The sequence below is a fragment of the Vidua chalybeata genome, chromosome 7, assembly GCF_026979565.1.
Source record: "Vidua chalybeata isolate OUT-0048 chromosome 7, bVidCha1 merged haplotype, whole genome shotgun sequence".
NCBI classification, from domain to species: Eukaryota; Metazoa; Chordata; class Aves; order Passeriformes; family Viduidae; genus Vidua; species Vidua chalybeata.
In genome coordinates, this window is record NC_071536.1 from 1,209,430 (window position 1) to 1,235,732 (window position 26,303).

Consider the following 26,303-nt stretch of genomic DNA (forward strand, 5'->3'; position numbering starts at 1 on the left):
ACAGCCCGGTCTGGGGGGCAGAGTTATGGGATATTAGGGGACAGGAGTGACATGGGATGTCCTCAGACAAAACAGTTTTTTGGACGTGGGCAGTGTTGGAGCCAGTAACTGAGGCATGGAAAAATGTAACAAACGCTGAGTTGAAGTGGCTCCTCCAGAAAGAGTAACTGGACGGGGGTGAGCAGGTGTGGAGAGGGACTCCTCTGCTTGGAAGGAAGGTGAGCTCATGCAGGGGCCAAGGGGTGATCCCAGTCAGCCTCTGGAGCAGGGGGACAGTCCAGGGGAGTTTTGCATGGCACCATGTGGCTCCTGACTGGTTTGATGTGCTGGCAGAGGCTCTGCTGCAGATGAGAACGGACAGACTGCCGTGATCTGTGCCTGTGTCACTGTTTTGCAGCCGACAGCAGAGGGGCTAAGTGTCCACTCCACGGTGATGCAACATGTTTGTGGAGACCTTGGGGCATGTTTCTTTCCCAGAGCATGCCAAAGGTCGGGGCTGCCAAAGCCACGGGGGCAGTAGGTGGGAATGGCAGCGAGGTTAACACGGGGCGCTGGAGAGCAGCACAAAGGTTCTGGATCATACTGGCCCTTCCAGAAAAAAACTTTAGGAAATGTCTCACCAGACAAAAGAACTGCACGAGTTGGGTGGCAGGCTTGCTTGAGTGTTCAGACCAAATTATTTTCCCTTGGTAATCAGATAGCATTCAATTAAAAAAAAAAAATAAGAGAACTAGGCTGACCTTAAACAATGTTTGTTCTTTAAAAAAAGTCAATATTCTTTTTCCAAGTTAATGAAAGTAATTAACAGTGATTGATGACACATGTACTCAGCTATTTTCTGTTGGGAGACCAGATGGGTTAGGCACAGCTAGTGACCAGTAATTCTGATTCTTTGTCAGAAGGAACAAGAAGTTCAGATGTGGCTGGAACAGCTCAAGTATGTGAAGAGAAAAGGTAAATGTTTTTCTCTCTGCCTTTGCCTACCTGAGGAACTGAAAAACAACCCCAGGTAAAGACTTGCTTTCAGCCAGTGAGGTGAGCTCCCTATCTGCTGGCCACACAGCCTCTTCCTGGCACTGAAAATGCTGCTGAGGAAATTCTGCTTAAAAATAATACGGAATTATGGAATTACAGAAGGGTTTGGGTCAGAAGGGACATGAAAGACCATTTAGTTCCACCCCCCTGCCATGGGCAGGGCTGCCCCTCACTGGTTCAGGTTCCAACCTGGCCTCAAATACTCCATTTTTAATCACTTGTAAGTCGAGCATTTAAAAGGAATTTTGATTTTTCTGCTGCTGAGTGTGTGTAGTGAGGGTGATCTGCAAGGCAGGGATGAAGAAACGGGATAAACTCCCAGTCTGCATTCACCTTCTGTCAAGCACTACTTTCAGCTATCTGATTTGGACTCCTTCAAATGTGGAAATAGTAGGATGGAGGAAAGACATGGAATTGGGAAAGAAGAGGGCCTCAGAAAAAGCCAAGACAGTCGATTTTTATAGGTAGCTCTGCCCAATTTGTGCCGACTCCTGCGAGGCTCCGGTAGCAGCTGGAACAGGCTCCCGAGGCAGACTTTTATCCTTTCTCCCTCCCACGCGGATCCATCTGTGAGACTGCTTGTTCTTGCTGCTCTTGCTGAGAAACTGGATTGAGCTCAGAAGCATCCTGCTCTTTCAGACCCTCTGCCAGAGCCTTGCTAGTCAAGGAGGGCTCTGTATTCCTGCAGATTCGCACAGTCCCAGGTTTCAAACAGTCGCTTGCATTTCTGAATCTGCAGCTCTTCCTGCTCAACTCAGAAAAAAATTATCTCCAAGCTGTTGGCCACTTTAAATTGGAGCTCCCACGGAGTGAACATGAGGTGGTATTTCCAGATTTGCTTGGGATCTTTTGTTCAGAGTTTTGGGTGACGCTTGGGACGATTTAGGTTCGCTCCTCATGCAGTTAGTTGTTCCCAGAGTGCTTTTGCTTCCCTTTGTATTTGGGATACCTGCGGTGGTTTCAACATCAATACTTGTTGAGGTCTAAAACCTGCTGAGAGATCTGCCCAGTGGTATGGCTGTGAATCATGTGGATGCTCCTGTGTGTTCCTAGCAAGGAAGGAGAAAGGGCACAAAACTTTGGTGGTTTTGGGTGTCTGCCAGAAGAGTTTTCTTTCTAGGCTGTGGAGGCACCTTTGGTTTTCAGAGCAGCTCTAAGTGCTGGTCAGGGTGGTGATTTGCATGTCTGTGTAAAGTACCATGAGGGATTTCCTCAGTTTGAAACTTGAGGGAAATACTGCCAGGGGCAAGCTCAATAATGTCAGTTTTGTGTTAGTTTAACATAGAAATGGGCAAAGGGTGTTTTCACTTAGTCACTGAGATACCATGTTTTCAGTTTGGGCTGATGTCTCAGTGCTTGGACTTCCAGGGGTGCAGCACTGCCACCAGAGATCAGTCTGAGTGCCTGACTTTGAGACACAACTGAGAAGAGCCTGGGAAAAGCAACTTTACTCAGGGAATCTGCGTGCCCTGGAAATCCAGTTGTGGAGCATTCCTTGAAAATAAGAAGGAAAAGGATAGGAAACTGTAGAAAGTGTTTTCCTTGATTATTTTTGTAGAGAATTTCTGTTAATTAGATTAATTATTTCCACCTAGGTTTTCCATCCTTCCATAGCTGTGGATTAGTTCCATGTTAATAAAGCAGCTCATAATTAGTTAATACTGTCTTGCCATTTGTGGCTCTTCATTTTGTTTCTGACAGTGACTTCAGCATGTGTAGCACTGCTTATATTGCAGGGACTTGCTTATGGAATAATGGCAGGATTGCTCCCAGGGACTGTCCAGGAAGGCACTGCAGCTCCTGGATGAAGTGGGGAAGTTTGGAGCAGGTGTTGGTTAGTGCTGGAATCTTGGTGTACACATGCTGTAATTTAAGGTGTAGGACAAACGTGCCCAGAGATGGAATCCCTGATGGTGTCACCACACAGGACCTGTCAGAGGTCACAGTATTCGGTGAGAGCAGCAAATCTTCACCGTGTGTGTGAGCTGGAGAGTGGAAGTTGCAGGGAGAGATGGAAGCACAATGTTTGCTTGGCTCTGGGCTGTCATGTGAGAGCCTCTTGTGATGGCTGGCTGGGAAAAGTCAGCATTTGCTAAACAAATGCACTGGGGCCGATTCCTTGAAGTTTCTGAGGTGCTCTGTGTGTTTGAATCACTGTGCTGAGCTTTTGATCTCAGACACGGGCACCTCTGGTTCTGGTGCTGCAGGGAAATGACACGTTTGGCAAAGATGGGATGTCCTGGCAAAGAGGGCTGGACTGGTCAGTCTGGATCCTCCTTACTGGGGCATGTTTGTACCTGGTGTTCCCTTGGAGAGGAGCTCTTGGTAACAGCTGGACTAGGTTGGGTTTCCTGTTTAATTGTTGCTTACACAGTTGTAACTGTAGTGAAGGCTTCAGTGCTCACACTGCTTGTGCTCCCTGTCCCCCTTCCATGAGGATTCCTGAGTTTTGTATCAACACTTCCACTTGCCAGTATTTCCCTTAACTTTATGAGTGCAGGTGTGGAAACTGGAAAGAGTCTGATAATGTGATTTCAGTGCAATATAGAAACTTTTACAGAGCAAAATTTATATTTTGTGAGATGGGGCTGTCACATCTGTGTGGGACAATGCAGAGCTGAGTTGGTTTAGTGACTGTAAGTTGATGTCCAGGTGAGATTTTAAGGTCTTTAAAAGTACTTGATTGCCATGTTCTCCAGCAGCATCCAAGAGGATGCACTTTGGGAGGCCTTTCACGACAGGACATGCACATGGTGACACTTCTCAAACAGTGACTTGTCTCATGGGTTTCCTGGCCTCGTGCGCTTGGTGTTTGTTCTCTTTTATAAGAAATTTGTCCATTTGCTTTTGGAATTCAGGAGAACTTTTGCTTTTTCCAGCACCCCAAGTCAGAGTTTCTCAGTGCAGCTAAGGAGGAGCAGGTAATGCAGAGAGCACACTTCGAATTGGGCTTTTTCAAAATTGTGGACCCTTCCCTTCCTCCTGGGTCCACTCAGCTTCTCACCCAGCAAAAGTAGGGGAAAAAGTTCTGGCTCTGACAGAAATAGATGGAAAGCTGAATGATCGGTGATTTTTCTGTCATAATCATGATTCTGCATCACTGTGATATCTTTAAGTCACCTCTGTCTGGGCTGCAGATTTATTATAATCTGCTTCACCTGCATGAGAAATGTGTACCACACCTCTGATGGTTTTCTTGCCCTTTTGAAACTCTTACACTGCGTACTTGGAAAAGGAAGGGGAGTGTCCAGATCTGCACAAAATCCATGTGGTTTTGGAGGAACTGGGCTAACACAGCAGCAAATTCACTTCTTTATTTTTATTTTTCATTATTCCATCGTAATCCAGTTGCGCTTCTGGCCACAGTTGAGCATTAAGCTGATAGTAGATTTTACAGTGTCACCTGCTATTCTCACAGTGTGTGTTTAGAGACAGAAAACTGCTTAGAGACTCCAAACTCTTTGAGGGGGGTGTTTGAAATTTGCAAATATATTTCCTGGAAGAGATCTGAGTATTGCTGGAACCGTAGGAAAAGCAGCACTTCTGGGCAGTGGGCAGTGCTTGTGAAACCTGCTCTCCCAGGACAGATCCAGTGAAGCTGTATTCTGCTGCAGAAACAGGAGTTCTGGGGGTCCTAGGGACTGCTGCCACTCTTTTTGTCACTGGGAAATGGTGGTCCCTGGAGGGGAGGTGAGCTCAGGAGGCTGTTTCACACTGGCTCTGCTCTAAATAAAGCAGCCTGGCCTAGTGGAAGGTGTCCCTGCCCATGCCAGGAGTTTGGAGTGAGGTGGGCTTTGAGGTCCCTTCCCGCCCAAGCCGTTCCATCATCCTGTATAAAGACGCAGGGAGTAAATCTCCCTGTGGTCACAGTAAATTGTTTCCAGGCACTTCTAAACCTCTTCCTTCCCTCCTCTTTTCGTGTATGGATCCTGTATTGGCAGTATTTTATAAACAAACCCTGAGAAGCAAAGGCAGCTTTCCCCCTCTCTGGTTAAAGTGCAGGATCTGTTGTCAAAGGAGAGGTTTAATCGATAGAGCTCTGGGAGAGGCTGTGCCTCCCTTCAGGTCGGTGTGTTTGTGTAAACCCTGGGCTGTTTGCTTCTAAATACAGCAAGGAAGGTAATTTTGGGGAAAAACATAATGATCCCGTTGTAATCAACCTGTGCCAGGCAGAAGGATTGGCGGTGACGCCTTTTGGAAGGTGGTGGTGGTGGTGTTTCCGTGGCTTTTGGAGAGCAAACCCCATGGTGCTAGGGTGCTGCTAGAGGAGAGCCAGGATATGGAAGGCCTTCTAGCATCCCTTTGCTCCACTGAGCACTCCAAGGGATGCTGGCAGCAGTGCTGCTGCTGTGTCAGAGAGAGCGGGGCACCAGAGCTCCTGGTCCTGAGTAACCTGGCTGAGTGAGTGCTGAAGGCCCAGCCCCAGTCCAGGATTCTTATCGGGGCTGGAGAGCAATTAAAGCTCTGAAAAACTCTGTAAAGAAAGTTCTGTGGTGACTGTCATTAGTTGCTGCTGCACATCTGGGCTTGTGATGGCACAGAAGCACATCTGGAAGGGGCTGGGAGGAGGAAGGTGAACGTTCATGCTGCCACAGAATCACAGAACCATAAGGGGTTGGAAGAGACCTTAAAGATCATCTTGTTCCACCCCCCTGCACCTTCCACTATCCCAGGTTGCTCCAAGCCCTGTACAACCTGGTCTTGAGCAGTGCCAGGGATGCATCCACAGGCTCCCTGGGCAACCTGTGACAGTGTCTCACCACCCTTGCAGTAAAACATTTCTTCCTAATACCTAAACTCCCACTCTTCTCAGTGTGAACCCATTATTCCTTGTCCCCTCACTGCAGTTCCTGATGCAGAGTACCCTCTTCAGCTTCCTCAGAGCCCCTTCAGATAATGGAATGTTGCTTTGAGGTCTCCACGCAACCTTCTCTTCTCCAGGCTGGACAGCCTCAGCTTTCTGAGCCTGTCTTTGATGAGGAGCTGCTCCAGGCCTCCTATCAACAAATCATTCTTGTGGCAGAACTGTAAGATTCTTATGTTAAAAAAAAAAAAAAAAGAAAAAAAAAAAAAAAGCTTTCTGTTGGGGTAAGAGAAGATCTGGAACTACTTTAAATCCAGGGAAGGCGCCTTGCGAGGGTTAGTGGTTTGCTGAGGCACCAAACCAGGGAGAAACGAGGCACTTTGGCAGGGGCTGCAGCCCCTCAGTCTGTCCTGCAGGAACAGAGGCTCGTTTGGGGCTGTGACAAGGAGGTGACAGCACTCTCAGACCATGGCCACCCTCTGATCCAGGGATGTGATGAGGATACAGCTGCTGATGCACCGGCCCCCGTGGTTTGGGGAGCCTGTGCTCTCAGGTATGCCTTGCTAGAAGCAAGCTGAAATAAACAGGCATTAAGTGGTTCCTTGTGCTCCTGTTCCTGAGATTTTTAAAAATCCAGCAGTGGCCAGACTCTGAAAATTCTCCTGTAAGGCAGGAAGCTTGATGATGCCAGTGCTGGTTAAATAATGTTCGACAAACCTGCTTGTTAGAGCCCACAGTTCTGCTGGGAACTTCCTGCGGTGCCACCCGCTGTCCTGTGCGTGGCTGCTCTCCCGAGCCCTTCCTTGCTCAGTGCCCAGGGACATGCCAAACCTGGCACGGTGCCCGTGGCCCCGCTTGCTGTCTGCCAGAGCAGGTGATCCTGGGGCTTGTGGCATGCTCTGGCTGGCTGTGCCCATCTCTGCTCCAGCTGGGGTCCAGCTTGGGGAGGCTGAGGTGCCCCCCAAGAACCTGGGGTGAGCCTTGCTGCGACCCGTCTGGCCAAGGCAGCGGGGTCTGAGGCTCCCCCTGTGTGCGCAGTGGCAGCGGGCAGGCGGCCCTGAGCCAGCCCCTGCCCGTGCCAGACGGGAATGTGCCTCTGGAGTGATGCTCGGCGTGGACTCGCTGTTCCTCGGGACAGAGGTGATCGCCCTTGTTCTGGGAGTCACTGGGAGCAGAGGTTAAACAAACTCGGCTTTGTTTTTCCTTTTAATCTTATTTTTTTTTTTTTCTAAATGAGATAATTTGCTTAGAAAAACCCTCTAGACCTCCTGATGTCCGAGGCATAGGGAGAGACAGCGTTTCACTTCTTTTAATTTAAGGAGTGTTTTCTTTGAGATGGTGGCAAAAGGACAAATTTACAGAAGAATTGTTGCAGGTGGAGGCCTGGCAGCGACTCATTGGTCTGCATGGAGGTCAGTGCAAGAGCTACCTGAAAATTCCAGTTCGGGAGGCGGTAATTTGAGACAGGACTGCTGTGTCCTGGAGAGAATCATGGAATCACAGAGTGATTGGAAGCATGAAAACCCATCTCATTCCACCCCCTGCCATGTGCCACTGTCCCAGGATGCTCCAAGACCCTGGCCTTGAACTCTTCCAGGGATGAGGCAGAAGTAGGAATAGATTAAACTGGCGGTGCTGTTGAATGGTTTTGGTGCTATTCATTCAGTCCAGTTTCTTTGGGAAACTTTCACTGTTCACGCTCATATTTTCATTCTTGTGCTGGGAAAATGAGGACAGGGAGATCTGGTAACTCCACTCCAAATCCTTCTTGTCTACAGCTGAGATGGCTTATGCTACAACAGTACCTGCTGGTTTTAATGAAAATAAATTATGTTAGTATCTTGCTAATGCCTGGTATAAGCTGACCCAGCTCTGTTTAACAGGATGTGCTGATTAATGGGACTGGAACATCTTGAACATTCGGGATGGCAGAGACCTGCAGGGATTAGAAATGACATTTAAGTGATTTTCTCTCGAATTTGACGCGTAACATGGAATGCGTTCCAGGTCTCTAAGAATGCAAGATGGGCAGAGAGGAACTTGGAGAGTGGTGATGCTGAGACACTTGGGCTGCAGAGAAACAGCCAATTAAAGGAGTTTTTTAATGAAGCACAGCAAGGAAGGGACTGTGTTCAGCAGTGCCTTCCTGTGTTCAGCAGTGCCCAGGCATTTTCCTGCACATCAGGGAAATAACTTTAGAAAGCCCCTCCTGAGCAACTGCCGGTGCTGGAAGTCTCAGACCTGGTTTTGCTTCTTGGAAAGGAACACTCAAATCTGAGTGTGCTAAGAGCTCTTCCAGGAATAGCCAGCACTGCCTGAAATGCTGTGGCACAGCTGCACTGCGGACAGATGCTCCTTGTGCAAGGCAGGAGCAGTCCCCATGGCAGCTCCCAGGAGCCATCCCCCACCCCAGCGGTGCTGCAGGGCACCACTCCTTGGGAGCTGCTGCCAGAGCAGTTTGGGGTGAGCAGAGTCAGCTGGATCCGTGGGGATGGGCTGGAGCTGGCTGCTGCCAGCAGGGTGATGCTGCCAGCAGGGTGACCTCACCCCAGCGCTGGGTGATGCCTGGCCAGGCAGGAGGAGCTCCCCTGAGTACCCAGGAGGGCTGGGCTGCTGGTTTTGTGGTGTTTTATGGTGCAGAGAAGGGAAATCACCTGTGGCAGTGGGGTACTCTGCATAAAGAACACAGCTGGGTTCAATCTGGGCCAGCGGCGTTGGCTGGGAGCTCGTGCCAGTGGCACAGCAGAATCCCTGAGACAACCTGCCTGTAAAACAGGGATGCTTGGGAATCCCAGAATGGTTTGGGTGGAAAGGAACCTCAAAGCCCATCCTATTCCATCCCCTGCCATGGGTAGGGACACCTTCCACTATCCTAGGTTTCTCCAAGCGCAGTGCAGCCTGCGCTGGGATGCTGCCAAGGACAGGAAATACTGGGTGTCACTTGGTATAGTGCCAAAAAAACCCTGACACCCCCCCCTCCCAAAACTGAACTTGAGCAAGTTCTTTCAGTGTAAGGGTGGCTGGTTAGGTCAGCATGGGTCTCAGGTGGGGTTTCTCCAAACCAGGGTATCTACTGCTTCTATACTTCCATATTTTGGGTGGCTGGGGCCAGGGCTTGCTGACTCTGTGGGTGATTTCCCCTCTGTTCTCTCTCCCTCCCTCTACTACACAGCTTCAAAACCATTGGGAATGGTGGATTTTTTTCCCCTGGGGCAGTATGGAGCTGCTTCTTAGTAATCTGCTGGAGGCTTGGGTAGAGTAGGAGTGGAATTGATTGTGTGGGTTTTTTTCCTTCCTGCTCCAAGACCACTTCTTGGCACTGAGGAATTTTTCTTTAGACTTCTTTTGGGGAACAGATGCATGAAGTACAGTTACCACTCATACATATGGCTTTTAAAATATGGAAGCTGTTGGACTGAAGTGGCTTCATATGGTGCTGTTGGAGGATGAGAATTAGCATGGAATTTTGGGTTTCTGAGACGTGAATGTGTCGTTGGAAAGTTGTTTTCTTTAATTGTTTTTTTAAAAATAATGTTAAGTATTAATTTGCATCTTTATGGTTATTAATCAAAGTAACATTTACAATTCTGAAAATTACTCTCTCTGCAGCCCTTAATGCCTAAAATAGCATTGTAGTTTAATCTCAGGGATAAATAGGTTATATAATGTACAATCTAAATGGCTGTTAATCTTCATTGCTAACGCAGACATCTTTTTCTTTAATTGCAGGTTCCCATTTTAAAAGCTATTGGAAGACACTCTGCCACCCTCTTGGATTACTTCCCATACGACTCAGCATGTCACTGTGCCCTGGATTTTACAAGGTGGCCATGATTTAATCCCCACTTCCCACTCCTATGTATTGGTGAAGCACTGGAGCTCTTTTGAGCTGCTGTTACTCCCGTGGGAACTGATCTATCTCCAATCCCTTCTCCCAAGGACTAGACATTGCCAGCAATGAGCTCCCAAAGCCATCCAGGTAAGGGTAAGGCCACTTGGAGTCCCAGCAGTGACCCCAAAACACAGTTTGTTGCATGAACACACCTTTTAATTGTGCTGAAATGGTCATCCGGACCCCCTCCCTTTCCTGCTTCGTCTGAAACTTGGTGTGAAGGTGGAAAGTGCTGTTGGTGTTACAAGGAAGTTTTACAGTTTCAGACTTCTGGTTGTTCTGAAATTTGGGTTTCTAATCATTGCATCAGTGAAAATTGGTATTTTCTGAGTCATGAACCAGATATTTAATTTGTTAAATCTGTGCTGATGAGCCTTAAGGATCGGGAGTGTACTTCCAAGGAATGGGCAGGGTTCTGCTGGTGCCTTTATTGATGTTTAAGAAAACTGTTGGACTTTTTAACAGGAAGGAATAGTTTTGCTGGAACAAAAGTCAATTGATCCACCTCAATGCTGTCTGGGGGATTATCCCTAATGTGTCTTGTAATTTGAGGCATGATTCATCACTACTAAATTGTGCATTTCTTGTCTGTCAGAAGAATCTGTAGCTGCTCAGTTACCTGCTTCCCAGCTTTAAGATGCCTCACACATTTGTTTTTAGGGAGTCTGGGGCAACTTTCATGTGAGGCAGAGCTTTGTAAGAGGAATTTTAATTGTGCTTGGGCTGTTTCAGTTTATGGTACAGAACTGGCTGCTGGGAAGCAAATAATCCAACAACAACAACGCACGTGGAAGGACTTATTTCACTCTGCCTCTGAGAGATTACTCTGTGACTTCAGTTTAATCAGGTTGAGGTTAACAATTAAGGCTGAAATGCTAAAAGCCAGAGAACAGCTCCTAAGATTTAAGGAGCCGCTTGTTTGTGGGGGAAGAAATCCTGCAATAAATAGGGGTGCTGGAGTCTACAGGCAGCAGGGGGAGACCTGACCCTCACCTCACAACTGAAATGAGTTTAGGAGTCTCTAAAATAATCAGAATTATCAAAAACAAACAAACAAACAAACAAAACCCCAAAAAACAAAAAACCTGGCCTCTGCTTCCATAACGTAGCAGTCTTAGATTTGGAAATTTGTTGGTACTTTGAGGAGTTGAGAAACATGTGTTTGTATGAATGCAGGTGTATGAATGCAGACACAAATGCAGAGTGATGTTTTTAAGGAGCTCTGTTCTTCAGATAACACATAATTGTTGTTTCAGTGTTTTCATGACTCAGGAGTGAGGCTGGGAGCTGTGGCTGCTTGCTTTTCTCTCGTTGTGGTGGTGGGACACCTTAAAAACCCACCTGCAGTCCCAACCCAATGGTGGGTATTTCTTGGCTTCTTAAGGAGCTGCTCTCCAGAGGTTTGGGGAGTGGTGATGTCCTTTCTGGTTGGGCTATATGATGCTGGTTTGCCTTGCTTCCTTTCATAATTCATCACTGAACACATGTTTCTCCTGCCTCTTTCTGCTGCTTTGGCTCAGCGTTCCTGTAGATCCAAAAATCAGCTCGAGCTTTGTTTTTCTAACAACCCTGTCTAGAATGGTGCTGAGAATAGTGGTCTGATCAAAACACAGGGTGTGGCAGCAGGGCAGGATGGTGTTGGATTCCCATGTGCCCTTCCTGGGTGCTGGGTTCTTACTCTGGTTGTACTTCCAAGGCTTGGGTTGGAATTCTGCAGTGTTTCCTGGTGGCTTTTCACCCCCGGTGTTCTTGCTGCTCGTTTCTCTTTCAAGAGTCAGTTGTATAATAAGGAGCAGAAATATTTCTCAAGCCTTGCCAAAGATGACATCTGGACTTCTCATGTCAGTTGTCATAGCCATGTGGATTATACAGCTACAGGTAATTATTCCTAATGATGGGCATTGTTTAAGGGAAGGCTCTGGCTTAACTCAAGAGCCTATTAAGCCTTGCTTCAGTGGGTTCAAGCTTTCTTCTCTAATCTTCTCCAAGGCCAGCACTAATGGGATGTTTTAGGAGCTGTGCCATGAAATTGTTGCGGCATAGATGAATGGAAGTGGTTTGGGTTGGGTTTTTTTTCTGTGCTTTTTTTGATTTTTTCATTTCACTCTGCAAAGTTTTTGTGAGAAGTGTTGGGCACTGAGAGCTTCTCGCCGAACAAGGTGGAAAAATATGGAGAAGGTTTAAGTTAGGTAAGAAAAGTGTGACTTCCTCCCCCATCACTGCCTCTTCTTTTGTTGTGTTTTGGACTCAGATTCTGTAGGGAATAAGAAATAGCTTTTGGAGAAGAAGAATACCCAGGTGGAAGAAAACTTCCTGGGAGGCATCACGTGGCCTTTGGCTTTTGGCAGAGGAGTCGCTGCCTCTTCCAGCGCTGGAACAAAGCTGGAAAAAAAGATGCTGAAATTGTGCTGTGAAGGCTCAAGTTGCTGCGAAGTATAATTAAGACAATTAGGCTAATTAAGATAACATTTAGGATTATGACAAAGCTTGGGGGGGCGGGGGAAAGCATGTTTAGTTTCACTCCTTAACCTGTTCACATTGGCCACAATTTAAACTTGCCTTACATAACCTGTGGTGCTCACCTTACCAAGGCTGACTGGGTTGTGAGTAGGTGTGGGGTATTTTTATAGGTTTTTTTTTTAATGTTTTAGGGTTTTTCCCCTCTCTTATTTACCTTAAATGATTCCTTGCAGTCGCCTTCTACCTCTCCCCTTAATTTTCAGTGGCTTGAGTTTCACTATCGTTCGCTTCTTTAATCAGTAAAGATTGTTCTGCTGATACTAGTTATACATAAAGATTAGTTTAAAAAAAACAAAACACTTAAAGTTAATCACTCAACTGATTTGTATTTGTTTAAAGTTCACTTTCCTTTGTAAAAGCTGAAAATCTCCATGTTCAATGAAGCATTTTGTTTATGAAATGTTATCCTGCAGGAATTAACCAGTCTGAATGCAAATGCTCCATCCTTTCTTCAGAGCCACTCTTGCAGAGATGCAAATTTCAGCTACATTTTGCAGTGCTGAATGTTTGATAATTAGGAATATTGAAGTTTTGAGAATGAGCTGCCTGGCTGATAGGGGAAAATCTGCAGCAGGGATCATTAGGGCTGAGAGGAGCTCCCGGAGGAAGCAGAGAGCTCCGGGATCACATGGCACCGGGAGAACTAGTTCGGGAGTCACGTACTGTGATTTGCTGGGTAGATAAGGACTTCTGTACGGGGCTTTATCTGCAGCCAGCCACTCTCCTGCCCTGCTCCACTGCTCAGCGAGGCATGGAAAGCCATTTCATGCAGCACACACAGAAGAGCTCTCCCCATGAGCATCTCCCAGTGTTTTGCACTGCCCGATAAATATTTGATGTGTTCTCTTTTTAAAGATTAAGAAGTTTCTGTGGAGATGCATTTCAAGGTGGCTTTAAATGACACTGACCTACTTTCTGGCAGCAATGAGGCTGTCTGGGGAAGTTACCTAGGGGCAGGAGCATAATTTCAAATAAACACAAGGACTATGGGGGTAAGCTCCAGCCCTCCTGTAGCAGGGCTGGGCCAGGGTGGGTACTTGGTGACTGTGGAAGAACATCTGGACATGGTGTGTCATGGAATGGTTGAGTGGGAAGGAGGCATAAAGCCCACTCCATCCATGGGCAGGGACACTTTCCACTGTCCCAGGTTGCTCCAAGCCCTGTCCAACCTGGCCCTGGACACTTCCAGGGAGCCCTGCTTCCCCTTATCAATCTGGTGCTCTGGTTTTACTGGATTATGCTAGACTGGGAATTCAGAGATGGTTTCCCTGAGCAGCCTGGTCCCCCAGTTTTGGGGGGACTTTGGGATTGGCTGTGGGGTAAACTCAGCAACAAGCTCTGGTTGGAAGAGCTGGAAACTCCAGCAGATGGAACTGGCCATGTCTCCATTCACTTTTCTTTCTCCAGCTCACGACAGAACACCTTTTCCACCTTCATTCCTGTTCTTACCCGTGTGGGAGCTGAGCCTGTCCTGGACTTCCTCTAGGAACGGTGTAATTTTGAGGTCCTTGAAAGTTTTAAGTCTGCTCCCACTAAACCTGTGAAGTTTTCACTTTCTGGAGCATCAAATAGTTGGGACTTTCTGTGCAAGAGTTTGATTGTACCCTCAAAAGAGAAGAATTGTTTTGTGCTTCAGCTTGGGGTTCAAGATGAAGTTCCTGCTAGGTCAGTGTCCCTGCCAAGTACATTCCTCTCATTTCTGCTTTTTCTTTAAATATAGTTCTTGCACTTAGGAATTCTTTAAAAGCCTGTTTCTAAAGTAAGTTTTTTAGCCTGTGATGTTTCCTGCAGTGCAAAGATGAGAAGCAGGTACTTGTGATGAGAGGCAGAGAACTCTGGATTATTTTGAATGAGGTGCAGGGTAGGCAAAGGATATTAAAAATGTTGTACTTTTAAAGTCAGGTGATTCTGTAATAATGTTTGAGATGGTCCTTGGGATCTCGTGTCCCACTTGGAAAGGAGACAAACCTTTTTCTATGAGGTTACTGCATTTTTGTTACTCACTTTTGGTCAACCCTAGTTTGCCCTGTGTCTCATACTTCCCCAAATTCAATTTGTTACCAGAAGAGCGAATAAACAATTGCAATGACATTTCTTCTTTTAGTGTAGTGTTTAGTATATCTTTTTCATCCTCTGACATCTGTAGAAACTGCCTTTACAGTCAGAGGATAGCTATGAGTGAGTGAACATGGAGTGGCAGGTGCCTGACTGGAGAATGAACAGTTGTGGAATTGGTAATTCTCCCATCCTTCAGTAAAGGTTTTGCCAATCCCTTTCTCCTCGTAGCTTGCCGTGTACTAGGAATTCCCCCCCACCTTTTATTTATTTATTTTATTATTTCTATTTAGGCCATTAAGCAGGGAAGGCCTTGACACCTGCACCGTTTGAGCTGCCAGGTGGAGTGGTCAAACCACTGAGAAATGGGGCACACAATTTATTCTTCTGCTAAGAAAGCTAAAATTAATCCATCAGCAGGTCTTTTAAAGGTTTTGTTTCCATAACCAAAATCAAAGTAGTGTTGTTTCATCGGTTACTGGGAAAATCAGATGCTTTACCTGCAGTGCCCTGGCTTGCTTTGAGGTGCTCAGCAGCTCTTGGGGTTCCCCCTGGGGATTGCTGTCACCCTTTGGCTTGATGGACTGATTTACTCAGGTATGGAAGCAGATTTTTAGCCTTTCAGAAGGATGAGGCTGATATTAAACTTCGCACCTATTGAAAAGTGAATTCCATATGGGAATAACTCCAGGTGGGCTTTTCTGAGGCCCTTCTGTCTCAGCTGGAAGCCACCCGTGGTGGCAGCAGTGCTTGTGGGAGTTTCCAGGAGCCCCTGAGTGTGTTTGGGGTTCAGTGGGGCATTGCTGGTCCTGCTTTGAACCCTGGCAGCACAGGCTTTGCCAGGGAATTCACAGGCCAGACTTAATCTTCTCCTTGTTTGTAGCTGCCCCGCTCCACTTTGATGTTGCAAGAAACGTTTTGGAAGCTTGAGTTGCCAAGTGTGAGGAGGTTCTGCCAGGATGGCTGGGCAGGGTCAGCCCGGGGAGACAGGAGCCTGACCACAGCTACCTGGGGATACGTAGGGAAGGGGGGAAGGACAGGTAGGATTGTGACAACAGTCATTAAATACACCCTCTCAACCTCTGCTCATGTGTGATGTGGATTTTTTTTTAGAGTAAATTTTACGTTTGTTTGTTGTTCTGTTGTTTCTTGGGGTTTCTTTTCTGTCATTTTGGTTGTACCAAGGGATGAACAATCCCAGCACTGAAAAACAACTTCTTTTGCTGACTTGCCTGTGAACAGAACAGAAGCAGAGTGCCTCTCCACCAGGAGAAACTTCCAACCAAGGTAGAGCTGCTTGCAGTGGAGGGGACTGCTGGAAACCCCCTGTGCTCTGTGGGAGGGCTGGGATCAGCGTGTTGGAGAAATCGCAGCCGAATTCAAAGAAATCACTTGTTTCTTATAAAAAAAAAAATCAATCCTGACCCTTTCGCTATTCTGGAACCCATGTACTCAATGCTGTTTGTAGCTGTTGTGCTGCCAAACCACATAAATAGCTTTATGGGGCAAATGGTGAAGGGAGCGAGGTCTGGTTTGGGAGCTTTGAACTGCCAGCCTTGGCCTCAGGTACCTGTTTTGTCCTTCGAGGCAGCTGCTTGCGGCCGTGTGACCTCACCGGGATCGAAACCATGGAGCACAGGGCGAGGGGCTCCGTGTGCCCCCCACGGGCTGTGCTGGCTGTGCTGTGGATTTTGAGTTTCTCTTTAGCAGCTGCTGCCGTCCATGAGCTCGGTGTGGTGACTCTTTGCTTGGCCCGTGATCAATAGCCCCGGATCAATGCGGGTGCTCGGCCGCGCGGTTGCGGCCGGCGAGCTGGGAGCAGCTGGGAGATGGGGAGAGCTGCTTGGGTGGGTTATTTGCTCAGAGATCTGAGGGCAGGTTTTTTCTTTTTTGTCTGCTGCTGGAAAGGTGGTTTCGGCAGTTCTGATCAATTGACAGCTCTTCAGGCAGGAAACCCTTAAAGCCTGGTGATGTTAAAATAATCCATTGAGAATTGTATTTTGCTCTTCTGTTCCGGCATTCAAAACTTGCACTTTCTACTCAAACAAGGCTTGACCCTCTCTGTTAACTGTGACCTTTATTTTATGCTGCCTATAAAGAGAAACAGTTTTAAACGTTTTTTTCACTCCTGATCTAGAAAATGCTTGAGCTGCTCCTGTGGGAAGATATAAAAGCCTGAACTAGACCAACCCTTTCTTCTCTGGTTATAAAATCATCCAAAACAGTAAGAAAGACGACCATACACCAAACTCCACAAGTCCATCCAAGTACTGAATCCTTGGCGTCTGTCGCTTCAGGAAAAATCTCTGAAACTTCTCAGAACTTGCTTTATTCTAACTAAGGTGCCAGTGGTCTCACAGAACCTCTGCCAGGGGAAAGCATGTGATTCTCACAGCTTACCAAACCCAGGAGAAGGGCTCTGGCATCTCTTCCCTGCCAGCAGCAAGAATCTGATTGGCATTAGATGGCTTTTTCCCTTCCTTTTTTTCCTTTCCAGCAGGTGCAAGGCCTGTTCTGCAGGCTCGTAACTCTTGACAGGTTTATCGTGATGTCTTCTTGGCAGGTAGGGCTGATGCTATTCCTTCAGCCTGCATTAAAGATGCTTTTCTTTTTCATTTTTTTCCCTTCAAAATGGAGCTCTGTGCAGTAGCTATTTCAAGGAGGTGATGGGACTGTTGCCTCTGGTTTCCTTCTTTTTATCTGGAACTGCAGCAGGTAGAGCCAACCTGAAGGGTCACTACACCTTCACCACCATCTCCACCTCCCCCAGCTAAACTTGAGACAGGTTGATCTGAGCAAACACAGCACCAAGTCGTGTTGACAGAGGTTTTGGAAAGCTCTGATTTTATTCCTCTAATGTATTTTCTTTTTCACAGGGAAAGGCACGCAGGCAGGATCTGCTCAGGCGCTGCCTGATTCCTGAATCTTTCTGAAGAAGCTGCTATGTGGAAGTTGCCCTTTTAATTTTTTTCTTCCTCTCCTCTCTTTTCAGTGGTGTTTGTCATGGGAGACCTCAGCCTGTTGTTTTTAGCAGCTCACCAAAGCGCTTAAGGAGAATTCCTCCTCCTCCACTGATTAATTTCTGGCATGGAGCACAAAATAGCTCTTGCGTCAATAAATCGTCACAGCCTTTGCTTGTCTCTGTCAGCGTAAATACAGTTGGACTCTAACACGCCCCCAAGTAGGCCAGAGGTTGCTAGTTTTGCAGCTGCACGGTGGTCAAGTCCAAGAGTGCCTGGCTGGGGTGTCAGAGCTGCTGCAGTTCATGTTGCGAGCCCCTCCGCCCCCCACCCCTCCTTAACGTCTTACCTTCTGGAATTCTACTCTAGTTATAAAGTTATTGTTCTGCAGCTTAAAGCATAATGATATTGGGTGCATCTGTTTGATTTACTGGGAAAGCAGGAGTCTGTTTGTGGCTGTGAGCAAGGGTTCTGCTCAGTGACTCCCAGCCCTCATTTCACTGCTTCACCTCCCATCACTTGGTGGGCTCCTTTTCAAGCTGCTTGCTCGGACTTGTTTTTTTTTTTTTTTAATTTTTCTTTAATTTTTTTTAATTTCTTTTTTTTACTGGTATTTCTGATGTTTGCTTTTCTTGGGGAAACCGTGGATAGCAGTTGCACAAAAGAACGTGATGTTTTGGGAGTGATTGCCCAAATCATTGGGCAACAGGGACTTGATCTTTAGATGTTCCAGCCATCAGATGAAAGAAACTTTCTGCAAAGCCATTTGCTGGAAAAACTGTTGTGCAAATGGGGTGGTGAATGCTGCTGGAAATTGGGAGGGGGGTGAGAATCCTTGAAAGTGGGTCCATCCTCCTGCACTTGGGATTCTTGCAGGGAAGCTTGAGGGAGCTGCTGGAGAGGCTGGGACCATCCATTGGCAGCTTCTGAGTCAGAGAGTAGGATGGAAACTGCTGGCTTTTTACAGAGGTTTCTCCTTGGAGAGTGCCCTGATGGAACTGCTCTCGGGGCTTTCCTGGAGCACGTTCCTCCTCCCACTGGCAAGGCTGCCCTCGCAGCTGCCCTGTCTCTAAATGGAGCAGTTGAGCAGACTTGAGAATGAGAATGATTTAGAAATGTTTCTAAAATTTAGATTTTTAAAAATTGTTATCTTTTAATCTACATCTAAATACAAACACAAACTGCTGGTGGAGGGGTGGGGGAAAACTCCTCAATATCCCACCTGTGGATGAAAACTCTTGGCAGATATTTTTGCCAGTTTTGAGAAGCCACCTGTAGCTTCTGTAGACTTCTGCATGTATTCCTTCTGTCCTTTGAAAAACAATCAGCCTGTGCATGCCAATGGATCGACACTGGAAGGGCAGGCCTTGATGTGATTTGGGTTTGGAAGAAATTCCAGAAGTAGAACACCTATTTTGTGGAGAAAACTGTCTGCTCAAGGTGACTTGCATTGCCAGAAAGGAGAGCACAGCTTGCTCTCAGCCTCATGCAGGGATTTGATAAACTCTCTATTTCCTAGGATTTCTCATCTTGTTCCCTAGGCCTTCTTCCTCCTCTCTGGAGCTGTGAACTAATATTCACTAAGAGATTTATGTGTTTTGGCCAAAATGCAGAATGTGTGCAAAGAATATGCCCGCTGCCCTTTTTCCCCATAAGAGCTTGAGGTTTGAGAGTGAAAACACAGGTTTAAAAGTGTTTTCCTGATCAGTTTGTTTATTCCTTGGTCTGCAATGCGCAGGGTGATGCTGGGGGGGCCACAAGGGGTTGAGGTTGCAGGAAAAGGCAGCGGTGGTTGTGCCACTGGAGCTCTCTGGCAGCTGCCTGCCCACGCTTGTGTCGGGGTGCAGGCTGCCTGGGCTCTTCCTGCTTTTCTCTTTCTTGTTGTTGATGCCAGGGTGGTGTTTTGGCTCTGCAGTGGGCACAGAGCAGCTCTCCTGATGTGGCTGCTGTGTGTCTGTCCAGGCTCCTTCTGTCTGAACTGGCCAGAGTTTATTCCTTAGGGCTGGGGCTGGGCTTTTCCACAGCCTGGTGTTGGTTCAGGGTGTTGGGGCCTGCTGATCTCACACCCACTCTCTCATTTTCCCATCTCAGGTGTCTGGATTGCCTCTGAACAGAGCATCATGTGGCGTGCTGTGGGCAGCGAGGGATGCTGGGGTGAACACAGAGCTGCAGTTTGCTGAATGAAGCTGTGTCAGCTCAGGGTGTGCTTGGCTTTTCCTCCTCCCCCGGACCTGGGTGCTGGAGAGCTGGAGATCCCCACTGATCAGGCTGGGACCTAGGGAGGTTGTTGGTTCTGGGAGCTCTCTGGGATGCCCATCCCACATTGAGGAGTCTTTGACTTCCTTTGTGCCTGAGGTCGAGGTTTTTTTTTTCTTGTAAAGCACTGGAACAGGCTGCTTGGTGCAGTGGTGGAGTTGCCATCTCTTGAAGTGTTCAAAAAAACATGTGGACTCTAAAATTAATTATTTCCTTCCTATTTCAGCTTACGTTTCATGGCTGGGGCTGCTTTCTTCAGCAGAAGCAGGCAGGAGAGTCCCTTCAGGAGCCACCAGTCCCCAGAGCTGGGTTCTGTAGTCGCAGCAGCCCAGCTCTGCAGTGGGATAAGCCCTCCCTCCCGGGGAAGGTGAGCTAGGATAAAGGGGTGTGCTTATGGTGTCTTGTTTGGCTTTTCAGGCTCCTGAGGCCAGAGAGCTCTGCAGAAGGAGCTTGTTTTTATTCAGAAATAATGATGCAGTAGTTGGTTTAGGCATATAAACATCTGTGGCTTGAGCAGGCAGAGATATGAGACACACTTGCGTTGGGAGATGAGTCCTGTCTCGCTAGAAACTCCTTTTTCCTCTTGCAAGAAACAATGTGGGACTATTTCCTTTGAACATCAGTGGGTTTTTCACCCTTCCCCCCCCCCCAAATCTTCAACTGGTTTTATTTTGCAGTAAGAAGCAGTAGGTAGTGTTCAGGAACCGTTGTTGGTGAGATTGTATCTGGCAAAGACATCATCTCACCAACAGCTTTCAAAGATTTTGAAAAAGGCAGAATGCTCAGTACTGGCTCCTTTACTATATTTTCTTACTGTTTCCCACCAAGCCTGTATTTCCAATCTTGTCTGTGAGCTTCACTGGTTTTGTCACATTTGCAAGTTGTTAATAACATCTTGGTTTGTTAATATATTCTCGGGATTGGCAAATTCTACGTGATTGATCTGCTTAGATCCGCGTTATTTACTGCTCTGCCTCTTCCAAGTTAATAATTTCCCTGACTAAGGATACCTTTGTGCACAGGGAAAGATGCAGGGAGGAAAAATCCCCCTCGGCTGTTTCTCCTCCCTCCTCCTCCTCCCAAACTGAAACTAGTGGAGGCTGCTGGCCACTTTCACTGGTCATCCGCTGAGTCATTTAATTAGAACGTTTCTGATTCTGAGCTTCCACATCTCCTGGCTCAGACCTTGGATGCAGGCAGAGGCATTTGAGCTGCGCTGTCTCTGGTCCCCAAATTGTAATTTCAGCTCAAGCCCTTTCTTAGATGCTGGGGAAATGAATTGAAGTTTTGTGTGGGGTGTTTTACCCCTCAGCTCTGGGGGGGCTCACGAAATGCTGCTATGGTTGCAGGATGACAAAAGCTGTGACATCTAACGAGGGATCACTCTGAGCATCCCATGCCTTGCTGTGTGGCTTCTTGGAGCTGCTGACCTCTGCCGAGTGTCCTTGGCTGTGCCAGCCTGGCCACGTGCTGGCAGCTGGGAGATGTTTTGTCTGGCAGCAGGTAAAACTTGGTGCTGGTGGGAAGAGCTGAGAGGGCAGAACGTGCGGTGTGCGCCAGGTTTGGGACGGCCAGCGGTGCCTGGCATGGCGGTGGCAGCTCTTCCCTGGTTGCCAGAGATGCCACGAGTGCCAGAAGCTCGGGGGGTGCAGCCCAAACGGGACTGGGGCTCGCTGGGCATGTGTGGCTCTGGATTAATTGTCCTGTGCTCTAAATGAGTGGTTGTACATGGAGCAGGCACGTGGCACGGCTCTGCTCTCAGCAGGTGAAGCTACAGCAGGAAAACACCTCCGGCTCGGCAAGACACAATAGCAGAGCACAGGGAGCTGGGCTGAGGCATGTGAAGGATGTGGGATCTGTGATACCGGAGGCTTAAAGGCAAAAATAGCATCATTTATAATAGTAAAAGCGAAGGCTCCTGTGTGACGCCTTTGCATTCTGCCAGTCTGTAGTGAATGGAGGAGTAGTTTGCTTACAGATGACAAGCAGGGATGAATAAGCATTTAAAATTTTTGGTGATGGAGAAGCAGCTTTTCCATCTTGGCCCCCGAGGTAGTCAGCCCTGCAGTCCATTTCCTCAGAGTGTCACTTGCTGCTTGAAATACAGGTGTTGGGAAGCATGGAATTAAAACTCTGTCCACATCCCTTGGCCTTCCTGTGGGGTTCCCTGTTCTGCCCTTGGCATGCTCCAGGACGTGTTTTGACTGGGCTGTGTGCTGATTTTGGAGAGGACCCCTTTGCTGCCTGGTTTGCCCCCCAGCAGCAGGAGGAGATATCCGAAGCACAATCCATGACCTCGTTCACACACTATAAACATGCCATCACCACAGACTAAATCCCTGATGTGTTTTAGTGGATGGACACCTAGGATCGCCTGGAGGTGAAATGAAAGAATAAACACATTAATTTGGATGCTTGAAGAAGAGCAGTGAAGTGTGGATAGGTGTAAAGTTATGTCCTGGATTAAGGAACTGCTGTCCCTTGAGGTCTCAGTGCTGGGGCTGTTGGCTACAGCATCTCTGCCTCTGCTGCTGCTTTGTAGGTTTTCTAAGGACTTAGTCCAGGGTGGAAACAGAGGGAAAAACACCTCATTTTAAGGAGTGGAATGCAACTAGTGCTTCTAAGTCAATACTATTAATTGCTTTCTTGCTGCTTAATGATAGATTTGTTAAGATGTGGCCAGAAGTGGTTCTCTGGCCAGGAAAATGTCCTTTTTGCTGTTGTGTTTGCCCGAGCTGGCAGTGGAGATACCTGTAGTACCTGAGGAATGGGCCTCCTGAAAACGGGTATTTTGGAGCATTTTTCCACTTACCTGCCCACGACTAATGCCTGCACCATTTCTCGTGTCATCCTCGCACCACGGTGCTTGGATGTGTGCAGATTCGTGTGAGGACAATGTGAGGAGAAAAGCCTTTGGAAACCAGCAGGCGTTGCAGCAATGTCCATCAGGGCTTTTATTGTTTTCATATTTGGCTCCAGCTTAAATGTCAGTGACCTCCTGCTCAGAGAGGTCCCATCCACAGGGAGCCTTGGCAGGCGTTTCCCAAACATAGCATAGGGATCTTGTACCCTCTCACAGGATACATTTTACACCCTTGCATTGCAGTTGAGAGAGAGTGCTATGTTTACTTCCTTCAAAAATAAGTTGTGGTGGTGAGGTTGGCAAGTCCTTATGGGAACTGGTCTCTCCTGAAGGTATGAATCCAGTCTTAGGCTGGGTTGTACCTTAGGAAGCTGAATGTTACCCTGAACAAGTGTCCTGCCTGACAGTCAGAAGCACAAGGTGTTTTGGCCTCTGAGAAGCAAAACAGAGAGCCCAAAATGAGAACAGAATATAGAATCATATGTGAGATGAGTTTATAATTCTGGCCATTTTGGTGCTTGCTAATCTGGCGCTTTTGCTGGCCCAAAAGGTGAAGGTAAAGAAGGCTAGGTTGGCAATTAAATGTGCAGTGAGAAGCTTAGGGGAGACTTAAAGTTTGGGGCTACTTGCTGTTTGTGTGAACTGTGGAAAATACTTTGTGAACAAAATTTTCCATTAATAAGGGGTTTGTGAATAATTCAGGATTATTGCAGATCAAATTTCAGAGAGAAGCACCGAAGCATCATGAGCTCCGTGATTTTCCAGCTCTTGGTGTGTTCATTCCTGCGTGCTGGTGTTTTGGGGAGGGAAGGGGGATTCTCTGGGACCTGAGCTCAGCTGAGTCAGCTTTATTAGCACTGCACGACTTCCTGAATTGCTGCCGAGGAAGGATGTGCTGTTGACTCAGAAGAAAGTCTGTGATGTCTGGGGACAGGGTCATTGAAGCGGATGCCTGAGTTCCAGCATGCTCTTGAGGCTGTGAATCACTGTGACAGCTGAAGTGAGTGAAAAGTGCCATTTTCTTTAAAAAAAAAAAGAGAAGGTGGAGGAAGGCCTCAGAGGTCACGCTTGGTTAGATAACAGGACAGGGTGGAATTTGTGGTTTGCATCATTAAATTTGGCACTGCCTTCACCTGGGTGTTTTGCCCGGCTGTAAACTCATGCGTTCCCTGTGGCTCGCTCCTGTAAACTCCGTCTGCACAGCTGCGAGCTCCGTCGTGTGCAGACTCAATTCCTGAACTGGATCCGGACAGCGGAGGATTTTCTGTACGGAATCTTCTATTAAAAACACGCCCACACTCCCCAATCAGCCTTACTTTTCCTCTGCGAACTGCTCATTTGTCTCAGAGTGCTCTGTCTGCCTCGAACATGCCTGTGTGTGTGGCATAGCTTGAATTTTTATGCCAAGGAATGTAAACACCAAATCCGCACAAGACTTGCTGAAGAACTCTGGGGCTCTGGTGCATCATCTGTTTGTTATGTAACCTGATAGAATGGGAGCGAAATAGAAACCAGATGTCAAGGCAGAGCAATTACAATTTTTCATCTGCGAGTGTTACAGTAAATGCACTTTGTGTTCCTTCCCCCCCTCCCCGAATGCAGGGTTTTATTTGGGAAAGTGCTGCGGGGGACCTTGGAGCTCTCAGCATGGCTCTTGCTTAAAGACTTTGTTATTCTGTACTTGTGTTCCTTAATGTAATTAGAGTTTCTGTGCTACTCCAGATCCACGAGCCAGCGTTATTCCTAACTGGAAATGAGCTGGACACAAGGGCTGAGTCTCAGGAGAGCCCCTCCGCATGTCCAGCTCTGCGGGTTACACGGTCAAGTCGCACTAAATTTAGCATTCCAAGGGAAGCTGCTTTGCTTGTCATGTTTAAATTTGGCAAGAGAATCCCCTCAGAACAGGTTTGGTGCGGGCTCTGCTGGGGATTCCGGAGCTGGAGGAACATCTGGGAGGGGAGCAGATGGGAGCTGCAGTTAGCTTGTTTGCTCCAATTCGCCGTACAATGAGGAGGATAAAAGGGAAAATGGATAATCATTGATTCTCTCTGGTGGGGAAATGGATTCTTCCACCGCTAGTTTATCCCAGAGGTTTATCTCTGCTGTCTTCCATTAAATAAGGCAAGCCCTCGGTTGAGAGAGGGATTGATGCACGTCTGTCTTGCTCTTCACATGCATCTTCACGAGCTGAGGCATGTGTGTGATCTCACCAAGTAGGAGCTGATGGGATTTTTCCTCTTCCCTTCCCTCGTGTTTTTCATCCTCCTGTGCTGATATTTGTTCTTTTGCTGCTGAAGATTTATTTCCTTCTGTCCATTTAAGCTTGGAAGCCCTCGGCAGCAAGTCTTTGCCTGTGGAGTTTGGGCTTGGTCCAAAGGGGCTGGGGATCCAGTATTTCGATGGGAGCAGAACACATTTTGGGCATCCCTCTGTTAAGTACAGATAACTTCAAGAAACCCTTAAATGAGTTGTACATTCCAGATGAAGGAAGAATTAAAGGTTCTTGCTCCTCCTAAACAGCAAGTTTCTTCCCTTAAAACCAGCAATCAAGGCGAAGAGATCAATGTGAGTGCTTGCTGCCAGCCATTCCCAACAGCATCCAAGTTGTGCCACCTCTCCTTTCAAGGACAGCATGGAAAGAGGACTTGGGTGCGTGATAGGTCACTGCTCAACTCTGCCAACACCCAGTAGTGACTTCTGCATGTTGCCCGTGGAGTCTGAGCGGAAACTGAAGATTTAACGGTTGGAGACACTTTTCCCCCACATGAAGCATTTACAGAAAACTTTACAACTGCAAGGAAGCAGCAGAGCCTCTTGCACCCATGAAGTCCAGAATCAGATGTTCCCAGTTTGGAATTGCTTCCTTTCCAGCTCTCCTTCTGGAGAAGAGGAGACTCAGGAGGGGCCTCATGGCTCTCTACAAGTACCTGACAAGAGGTTGTGATGAAGTGGGCTTTGGGCTCTTCTGCTGTGCCTCAACTGAAAGGATGAGAGGAGGTGGCCTCTCAGGAGAGGTTCAGATTGGGTATAGAATACTGGATATAGGAAAAAAAAAAAATCACTGAAAGGGTGGTCGGGCATTGCAGTTAGTTGCCCAGGAAGCTAGTGCAATCTCTGGAAACATTCCAGAGGCACCTGGGGGTATCACTAGGAGCAATTATGGTGGCGCTGTGTTGGTGTTTGGACTGGATGATCTTGAAGGCCTCTCCGACCTTGAAGATTCTGTGATTTTTTTTTTTTCTAAATGGAGATCACGGAGAGCCCAGATGTGGCCACCATGGAGAACATTCCCTCAGGTTGGTCACAGTGGATGTCTGACCAGCTCTCTTGTGAAGGTGTTGACGCTCTTCTCACTGAGCTCTGCAAGGCCTGAAGCTTGGGGAGCTCTGTGCCGAGCTCGGGTAAACACCGCTGTGTCATTGACACCCGGCCTCAAAACCACGGGAGTGCAAAACGGGAATGTTGGCCAGCGGACAGGAACGACTCCCTTCAGTGTCAGTCGCAGAGGACTGGTTTTGAGAAGGAAAACAGGTCCATCAAGGAAGCGTGGGGCTCAGCTCCTCTGCCGTGTTGGTGCTGAGCAGCCTCCGTGACCATACCCGTGAGCCCGGGGATCCCGGTGTGTGCTGGGGACACAAATGCTGGCAGCGGCGGTCACATGTCCCCGGCAGCTCCTCCTGCTATAAAAACAGCAGCTCCGCCGACAGCGACCTTCAGCATGGCTCCCAATGTTCCCCGTGTTATTTTTAACCTGTCTGGGTAAATTTCCAATACAAAGGCCGGTGCCAATCTGATGTGCTCGCTTTTCCAAATCCTTATCTTTTGCTTTCTAGTGCACTGACGCATCAGATGGAACAGCAAGTTTCGGTAAAGCTTTGCTTGTATGGCCGCAGCACCAGAGAGAAATAAATATTTCAG

At 47.6% G+C, this 26,303-nt stretch overlaps 1 protein-coding gene across 9 annotated transcripts in view; it reads left to right on the forward strand.

Moving 5' to 3' along the window:
• The window catches only part of HDAC4 (histone deacetylase 4), a 177,948-nt gene that overhangs the window by 15,702 nt on the left and 135,943 nt on the right, over positions 1-26,303 (forward strand). For all 9 annotated transcript variants that reach the window (XM_053947191.1, XM_053947186.1, XM_053947190.1 and 6 more), the window contains one exon: positions 9,569-9,818. In XM_053947191.1, coding sequence (XP_053803166.1) covers positions 9,797-9,818 — 22 coding nt within the window. In that variant the 5' untranslated portion in view covers positions 9,569-9,796. The remainder of the gene's footprint in view (positions 1-9,568; positions 9,819-26,303) is intronic.